This window comes from Apostichopus japonicus, chromosome 18 (genome assembly GCF_037975245.1).
Source record: "Apostichopus japonicus isolate 1M-3 chromosome 18, ASM3797524v1, whole genome shotgun sequence".
NCBI lineage: Eukaryota > Metazoa > Echinodermata > Holothuroidea > Aspidochirotida > Stichopodidae > Apostichopus > Apostichopus japonicus.
The window spans coordinates 3,393,765-3,403,981 of NC_092578.1; the positions used below are offsets into that span (position 1 = coordinate 3,393,765).

The 10,217-nt window shown below is 34.1% G+C and overlaps 2 protein-coding genes across 2 annotated transcripts; both read left to right on the plus strand.

Moving 5' to 3' along the window:
* The first annotated feature begins 3,838 nt into the window (after positions 1-3,838).
* On the plus strand, positions 3,839-9,867 carry LOC139958988 (uncharacterized). Its single transcript, XM_071956457.1, has 3 exons — positions 3,839-3,975; positions 7,195-7,278; positions 8,784-9,867. The coding sequence occupies exon 3, from the start codon at positions 8,842-8,844 to the stop codon at positions 9,859-9,861; it is 1,020 nt and encodes a 339-aa protein (XP_071812558.1). The 5' UTR covers positions 3,839-3,975; positions 7,195-7,278; positions 8,784-8,841; the 3' UTR covers positions 9,862-9,867.
* Positions 3,866-6,995, plus strand: LOC139958987 (uncharacterized). Its single transcript, XM_071956456.1, has one exon. It carries the CDS (start codon positions 3,866-3,868, stop codon positions 4,892-4,894), a length of 1,029 nt encoding a protein of 342 aa, XP_071812557.1. The 3' UTR covers positions 4,895-6,995.
* Positions 9,868-10,217: the final 350 nt, after the last annotated feature.

The window sequence follows — 10,217 nt, forward strand, 5'->3', positions numbered from 1 at the left end:
ATGTTAAACTGCAATTTATTTATTTATTTAGTATTCTTTTCTTTATATAGCATTTCTATGCATGTATATATGTATGTATATCAATGTAGGTATGTTATGTGATATTTACTATTTGTAGTAATTTGTGAGTATAGTAATTACGTATGTCAGTATTGTAACGAAAGGATGACTCGAGTCGCTATACATCAAAAGACACATATAAGTTTGTAAGTTGTTTTCCATGCCTGGAATTCCCTGGTAGTGTGACTTAAATTGAGCTTAGAACGAATGGACTCGTTGTAACTTGTATCTTGTTGTAACTCTCATGTATATATCTGGGTATCATCATCAGTTAAATTAACATAGTTTGATCACTGAGTAATTGCCAAATCGTGATATTGATTCTGCAGAATAAAGAAAGAAAAAGGGGGAGGGGACGTGGCGAGGGGGTAAGGGGGTAAGGGATGAGATCTTCATGTACTCATGACGACCATATGTAGCTTATTATTATATTTTATTTGCACTGTTAAAATTGTGCAGTTTTCTTTACCAAAATAAAAAAAGGATGATATTTTAAAGGAATAAAGTAAAACGAAGATTTAGTAAAGTGCACGGATTATGTACTAAAAGTGAATTACTGAAGACATACAATAGAGGTTTTGAGTTCTAGTAAAAAATGAAAAGTTTCATCACGTGAAGTGAATCATATTTTAGTAGCAGACTGTATACTTAAAATACATTACATTACTGGCACTAGGCTTCTATTGAGTATGTTTATAATCTAGAATAACTATACCTATATGTATACTCGCCATCATAAATCTGTATAGTGGTACTCGTTCTCATTGCTCGTACTCGGGGAGTTTGGGAAAACCTAGTACAGATACTAGTACAATATTAAGTGTACTCACACATAGCACTTGGCACATTGTATACTGGTACTTCGTTGTACTCATATGGCGTATTAAGAGTATGTATACTCGCCATCATAAATCTGTATAGTGGTACTCGTTCTCATTGCTCGTACTCGAGGAGTTTGGGAAAACCTAGTACAGATACTAGTACAATATTAAGTGTACTCACACTAGTACTTGGCACCTTGTATACTGGTATTTTACGTGGGAGCGTGGTGGCCAATTGGCTAAGGCGTCGGACTCGTGATCTAAGGATTGCTGGTTCGATTCCTGCCTAGTTCATTACGTTGTGTCCTTAAGCAAGATGCTTTATCTCACTTGCCTCTCTCCACCCAGGGGTTAAATGGGAACATGTGAGGTAACCTGTCATTGGGTGCAGTATATAACTGCTGCCCACTGTAGGGATTGTCTCTGGGACAGGTTATCATTGACCAGGTGTAATATAACGTCTGTAAAGCGCCTTGAGACCTATATCGCTGGTATAATGCGCTATATAAAAATATATATATATTAAAAAAAAAGCAAATGTTATTTAGTTGCACTCATATTACAGGGACTTGTACTTATAGGCTTCCGGTCATGCTGTGGTACCTACACAAACAGAACGACACAATATCAGGACTAAGAAAATATTGTGCGCATCGCCAATCTTGTCGTAATATCATACGACACTGAAACATTGGTAATTGTTTGTCGATAGGAAACAGAAAATATATTTAAAATAAAACTGATAAACTGTACGTTATTATCTCATTTTTGACAGACATTTTGCCACAGGATTCTGAAAGAAAGACAATATCGTTACTACCTTTACAAAAAAATATATATATATTTTTACTTGACACGTAATATGAACAGACTTCAATTATATTTTAGTATCGAAAATTTCTATAACTAGGCTATATCTGTTAATTAAGTTCTTCTGTCGATTATTTCTTCGAAGTAATAAATGAGAAATAAGACCGTTAGTTATCGGTAATTTCAAGGTATATTATTTTATACTCCACAATTAATGCGGGGGGGGGGATGGGGGGATCTGATACGTGTGTGGTCTGATGATAGGTGGACTAATATTAACCAAATTTTAAAGCTTCTATAGCTCATAGTTGTGTTTTTTAATATCTGTTTATTATCTATAATATTTTACAACTAATAATTGAGAAGTATAATTGACGGGGAACTCCACAGTAAAGAAGGTCACTGTGTACGATTAATGGATATTTCATAAACGTTGTGAGTGGATTTTAATATTTCGAAATTAAAAGCTTATTCGAAATGATGGTAATCGATGGAAAGTGTTTTTTTCTCAAACATGGAAACAGAAAACAAATAAACAGAAAAATATATTAAACAGCTACTATATATGATCGATTTTAAAGCCACCTTCATATCTTAATTTAGAGGCATTTCTAAAACAAATTAAGCAAATATTATAGGTTGCTTATGCAAATGTCTCTTTACTTTAAAATTGAGCAGCTTTGCGTTAGGGTGAATAACTTCCAGAATTTTTGCAAATTTCAATACTGATTATTTATGACAGAAATATATCAAGTGATGAAAATCATGTACCGTCATATAAAGATTGAATTAAATGAATATTCAGTCAGTTTTTTTCAGTATTTTATGATTAGTTTTTTATTTCAAACCTTTTGCTGGTATTACTCCAAAAGCGATTGTAATTGATAACACAAAATTACTCGCCAAGAGTATTTTTCTTTAAAAAAAAAATGAAAGTTAATGAGTAAATAATTAAAAGAACTTGATTAAATCTTCAACAGCTTCTAGTTCGGACACGTTGCATTATAGTAGCATAGAGAATAGAGTTAAACACTTATATATATATTTATGTATATATATATATATATATATATATATATATATATATATATATATATATGTATATATATATATATATATATGTATATATATATATATATATATATATATATATATATATATATATATATATATAGCCAATATAGTTTTTTTACCTCTTCATATGAAGCAGCTCATCTTTCCTTGAAAATTGAAAAACATATAAGTCCGAAGTAAATGAGTTTTATCATAAATTGAAATTTGTTACCGTACTAAAGTAGAACAACATAAGAAAATTCGAATGAAAAAGAAAGTTAATATCATTGATCTACAGCAGGCTTTTGCCTCTTGTTGAAGAATATTTACAGATTAATTTTTCAGTAGTCAGTTGTCACTCTGGCTTTGTACTGCATTTATTATTATTTTTTGATCAGAATATAACGCACATTGCTGTAATTATACGTATAGTGTCGTATCATATAGTGACCATTTCAGAACGATAACTGAGATGTAATAAAAAGGACGAGGAAAAAAGTCGTAAATTCATTTTGCTAATGATTACATATTGATCATTATACTAAATATAGCTTTAGAAGCGATCAATTATGATGAAGGAATTCATGTTATAGCGCTTTTACGTCGAGTTAGTGGAAGTATTTTAAAATTAAGTGTAAAAGGAATGTTTTATACGATAAAACATCCCTTCGCTTTTAGTGAAATGAAATGAATGAAATGAAATAATATATATATATATATATATATATATATATATATATATATATATATATATATGTTATTTATTTATATATGTATGTTATTTATTCATATATTTATTCATATAAATGTTATATTTTGAACAGTTGTCTGATGATCGCTCAACGCGTGAAACTGAGTATCATGCACTATTGTCGTCTTCGGATGTATATTAGCCCTTGTATTTAATTGATCTTGTACAATTGCCTGACGATGGAGTGGTGACCACTCCGAAATATAGCAGTATGTCGTTGTTAAAAATATTCGCTTGTTTGTCTTTTATATTATATATATATATATATATATATATATATATATATATATATATATAAATATATATGTATTTATATTTATTTATATATATTCTCTAAATAACAGGCAAAAGCTGATTGATCCTTGAGACAATGGAGGCAACTACAGCTACTGAGGATCAAAGTGCGATCAATGGGACATCTTCACCGGACGCTTATCCAGACTGGGGTCTGCCACCTGGATGGACATATGAGGGTCTCTTGTACGTTGTCATGTTATTACGTATGCGAATTGTGATATGCTACATCGCGGTGGTTTGTAATGTTATCGTCTTGTTGTTACAGATCAAGTTACAGAGTTTTCGAAAGACTCACTTTATGTTTGGGTTGCTGCTAACCATCTCTGATATTGTTTATACAGCGGCCGTTCTCATAGAGACGTACCATTATTACCTAAACAAACAACCAGTGCCTATTGTCTACTCTGCATTGGTGCTAGCTGCCAACCTTCTCGGATTCTTCGCCATCATTGGAGTCGGGTTTGACCGATACCTGGCCCTTTGTGCAATACCATTGAAATATAGGATCGTTGTTACTACAAAGAAATACGCTCTGACCATTATGATCTTGGTGATTTTCTCCAGTATTTACAGTTTCATCTTCACCCGGTATTTTCCTCTCGGTAGCGCCATTGTACCCATTCGTTCCTTTTCGGTCTTGTTGTTTATGGTAACCCTATCTTCGTCTATCTATATCATGCTTGGGATATCAATAAGACGTTCGATGAAGAAGATGATGGCCCTCAGTGAAGCTAGTATGCAGAAATCCAGAATTCAACAAACGAAACGACTGATGTTTGCGTTTAGTTTGATCCTAGTAACCAATGCTGTCTGTTATTTACCACAAAGCTTCTTCAATTTCTGGCTTGTCTTACAACCGATAGACATGAGATTTTTTCTGCTCAAACACACTATTACCTCCAACTGGTTGTACAACATCCGTACACTCAACTCCATCTGTAATCCAGTCATATACTGGTTTCAAGTGTTAATGAGGGAACTCTCTTTGCCCTGTAGGAAACTAAAAAAATCGTTGAGTACAGCCACTTCAAGACGAACCGATTTAGGTTCAGTTACAGGTTCAACAACAAATTCAACCACAACGTCATTCATCAAAAGATAAGGCGTTATTTTACATCACATAATATATACAGCAATTTTCGATAAAAGTTGAAAGCCCCTCATCTTTCTTTGAATGGCATACTCACCGAGAGAGAATAATAGTAAGAGGGAGAATGATGAAGGTTCCGCTATATCCAACAAATAAAAGCACGTCATTTTTAACCCTGAAGAAGGGCCCAATTGGAGACCAATGACTAAAACTTATCCCTATAATCATATCTCGGCAGGATGTATATGCCAATAAAATCTATCCATCTAACTATATATATATATATATATATATATATATATATATATATATATATATATATATATATATATATATATTTATCTAGTTAGATAGATAGATCTACACAGTTGCGCCCTGATATAACATCATTTGAATTCGTATAATTCAGTTACATGGGCTGGAAATGTATTGTGATTTGGATCAATCTACATCATACATGGTTATATCATATATGCGTTGACGTGCTTTCACAATTCTAACCCTCAAAATCGAGAAAGACTATTCCGGAAACCAAAACGACACTTACAACTGATGACGGTATATATAGGCTAGTCTATGTATAGGCTATGTATATGCTAGTCTATGTATAGGCTAGTCTATGTATAGGCTAGTCTATATATAGGCTAGTCTATGTATAGGCTAGTCTATGTATAGGCTAGGCTATGTATAGGCTAGTCTATGTATAGGCTAGTCTATGTATAGGCTAGTCTACGTATAGCGGCTAGTCTATGTATAGGCTAGTCTATATAGGCTAGTCTATGTATAGGCTAGTCTATGTATAGGCTAGTCTATGTATAGGCTAGTCTATGTATAGGCTAGTCTATGTATAGGCTAGTCTACGTATAGGCTAGTCTATGTATAGGCTAGTCTATATAGGCTAGTCTATGTATAGGCTAGTCTATGTATAGGCTAGTCTATGTATAGGCTAGTCTATGTATAGGCTAGTATATACCAATCAGGTTCGGTATAGACACTTCTTCAGGTATGCCCCTTTATTGTCCTCTATATCACACTGTCACGACGAACAAAGTTTATATGGAGGTTAAAGGGTATGCCCCTCTCGGACCACGTTCGAGTTTAAGCAGAATATATAAGGAGGTTACCATGCATTCAACTGATGCGGAAGGAAATTGAGAGATCGGACATCTCGACAAATTCGTCGCATTTATACAGAAATCAGCCATATATATAGCACAGGATAGCTACCATAAAGGCATACTGTTAACACTTCTAAAATCGCTCTAGGTGTATTGGTCTATACATATTCCATCACTTATTAGTTTCTTACTAGTCACTGAACATCTATCACCTTTAACTGATTTAAGTTTTGTTTAAGTAAACACAGACTTTCATGGTATTCAAAGTAATGTACATATTCTCGTCGACACCTGTAAAAAAATATATATGTTTAAATATATATGTTTAAATATATATGTTTATATATAGATATATATATTTATATATTTGTTTAGTATTGGTATAACATAATGTACAATATACTGTAAGTGTTTGGTGTCCTTGTGTAAACGGCAACCTCATAAAATATAGATAGTTTGATTTTGTTTACGTTCTGTGTGTTCATATTTATTCTTTTTCCACTTAAATTTAGAGTTGGTTTGTTATGAAAATGACAACTTCCATCGAATTGGGTGACCAATAAATAATTTAAACATTTGGGTGACCTTAAGTTTTCATTAAAATATTTCAGGTGTTATTAAAAAGTTTTTTTTTATATTGATAATGATATTGAAAACTGAAAGTATACAGCCACAGTTATAAGTGGGTCATATTTTGCTATACGTGTTCTTATTAGGTTGTGAAGGTTATCGCATCATTGGTTTTAATTATTCCTATAATATGTAAGTCGATGAATAACAATTTTCATTAATTTTAACTCTGCATGATCAAATAAATTAAATATAATCACGCCTGAACATCAATAAAATAAATACCATCTTTTACCACAGTATGGTTAGTTTGTCAAGGTTGCTTATACATATTTCAAATTTAATCTTCGATGTACAGAAATTACGCATATTCTTTGGTTTCTCTGTTGAAGGAGGGGAAAAAAACTACAAGAAATATTCTGGGTCAATTCTCTCTTCCTTTTTTTTTTTATGTTTGATGTACTTGGGTGTCCAGGGATTTTACCTACAGACGTCAAGGTAGAAAGTCATGCAAAAGCGCTTGTAAAGTTGTCAAAACCACATTGCCACTTCTTGAACGGCCGAGAATAGGAGAGAAAGGCAGTACGTGAAGCCGTCATCTAAATGTTTCTATTCCTTCTACAGTTATAAACCTGCTTGCTGGATAGGTGTTTAGCAACAACAAAAATCACACACAACATATTTGTTCTGTGGAACTACTCATTTGAGGTAAGGATATATTTTTATTTTAATGTATAATCATTGAGTTAATGGGAAATTCCGATACAGAATGTTTGCTTATCTGTGAATTTCCTCTGCGTTAACAATTTTCATCGAAACTTCACCTCCAAAACAAACCAGTAAGCAAAACTTGAATAAGACGGTTTCAGTATACCTTAGCCCCTCCTTCCCTCCCCCAAAAATGGTTCTACCAGAATGTGGTTTTAAAAATACAGAAAAGTTCCACCAATAAAGTCAACAAATCCGTAAAAAAAATATTAAAAAAAATAAAAAAGTGGATTTTAGACATATACGAAAGAAGTCGAATTGACCGGAAGTAAGAAACGGTAGGAGAACCAATCGCATATATTCGCGATATTGTTTTGACATAAAAATGCCGGAAACGTACAGCAATTTTGTAACTGAGACTCGTATATCATTACGTAAAGGAAATTTAGCCCTCGTATACCATCAACTATATGCTTTAAAAAAAAAATATTGAACGGAAAATAAATTACTTTTTCGTGCAATTATCAACCATCCTGTCCCCACCCATCTCCCCCAGCCCGGCTCATGATCGGCATTTCGAAAATGCTACTATGTCCTGACTACAAGCAATATATGACTATATATATATTTTTTTGGGGGGGGGGGGGTTGGGTGTAAAGGTCTCCCAACATTAGGCCCCCTTCGCTCCTCCTACATCATTCAAGTAGTGATCAAATTCGCTTGTCTCATAGGAATAATCACCCAAAGCTGTTGTAGTCAAGCCTGTAGTATGTGCAAACAAATGGCCACCCATGGGAGTACAAACTTGTAGTAGGATATGCTTCGTATAAAGAGAAGTATATACTATTTAGGCACAAACAGTTAGGTTATGTTGTTGTATTTCATATATTTGTTAAAGCGGTTTTGCTGGCTTTCGAACGAGATACAATGCCTTTGGCAATACTTTAGAAACGGCGATAAAACCCGTTGAAAAATACTCAGTCTTCTATGAAAAGAACTTTCTAACGTATTTACCGGAAATTTGTGAAGTGGTTTGTTTCTTGTTTGCTGCATAACTATGGCTCTTGTTCAGTGCATACTCACCGAAAGGATATGAAACCACAATTATAGAGTGAACGTATATACTCCCTAAACTAAAACGGCAAAGCGCCAAGCGAGACTAATTGAGATGGTTATTATTATTATTATTCCATGACCCAGTCCGTCATCCCGTTTAAGCTTGGATGAAGGTGTATATAAACTTGTGAGGACTAAAGGCGATATAAGGCATTCTCAAATGTTATGAAAATTCTTACGAGGGAAAATATTGGATGAAACTTGTCGTTCAAATACACAAATTGACAGCTCACCTTCGAAAAGAGAGGGAAAAAAGAAAGGTTTTTAACTGCCATATTGACTGGTGTGTATATATATATATATATATATATATTATATTTTTTATTTGTCCATATATATATATATATTCATATATATCATAACTATATTAACTATGTATTTTCTAACAGAATCGAATCTTTAATACATAATCATATTAAAGACATAAAGTCTTGAAAACGGAAGGAAATGGCCGAAACAACACCAACGCTCTTTAAGGACATCACTGAGACGTTTCGGAACTTCACTTGGACCAATGAAACCGAGGAAGCCGGCGATGGATTACAGCCCGGAGGACTACCGCCTGGATGGACATGGGAAGACGTACTCTATGTGGTCTTTCTCCTGAGGATGAGACTATGGATAAGTTTTATTGGATTTGTTTGCAACGTTATAGCTTTCTTAATACAGATTAAACTCAAAAGTTACCGCAAAACCCAGTTTATGTTTGGTTTGGTTCTGACAGTATCTGAAATGTTTTACATATTTGCAGTGCTGGCAGAGACATATTATTACTACAATGATATTCTAATTATTCCAAAGGTTTATCAAGCGATCGCATTAGCAACGAACCTTCTTGCTTTATTTTCAATCATAGGTGTAGGGGTTGATCGCTATATGGCTCTGTGTGCGTTTCCCTTCAAATATAAAATCATAGTGACCGTCAAAAGATACGCAGCTTTGATCGTTGGGTTAACAGCCATCTCCATACTCTACGGTTTTGTGTTTACGCATTTTTTCGCAAGCGACGATGCTGTAGTGCCGCAGCGTGTTTTTATTGTTGTAAGTGTTTTGCTCTTCATTACCACGGTTACGTACATTGGTCTCTCTGTCTCATTAGTACGAGCATTCAGGAACACCAAACTGGGTGACTCAATCAAGAAGGTTAGAATGCAACAAACCAAACGGCTGTTGTTCGCGTTTAGTCTAATACTGATAACAAACGGTATTTGCTATTTACCTCATAGCATCCACTCGTTCTTTATATCACTTCAGCCGTTCGATCAGCGTTACGGTTTATTAATACATATCAAAACTGGTAACTGGTTTTTCAACTTCCGGGTACTTAACTCGACATTCAATCCGCTTATCTACTGGTCAAACGTCCTGGTGCGTGAAATGAAATGGCCAAGTTGCTTTAAGGAAAGAGGAAAGAAAAGCAAGCCAGGAATTTCATCCATCAGCCGTACGCAAACTAAAAATAAATAATTTCTTGAAAGACGATTCCATCTTCACCTGAGTGGTGTATAAACATACAGCACACAAGGGGTTCCCCATACGGAATCGGAGTAAAACCAAAAAAAGGGGGCGGGAGGAGGGTTGGGGCTAGGAGGGTGGTTAAGATTTCGCTTGACTTTGCCTGTATAAACCGATACAATTCGAAGGTATAGTTGTAAAATTTACCAAGGCATTTGCCCTTTCCCTTATGCCGGCATTCAATGAATGCGTTTCCGTTAATTGCGTTTTCTGATACAATTTCTACATGTGAAGTTCCAATTGCTGTGATGAAAATGTTGTAATGATTAGATAAAAGTGGTATATATCTGCATGGTGTATGGATATCA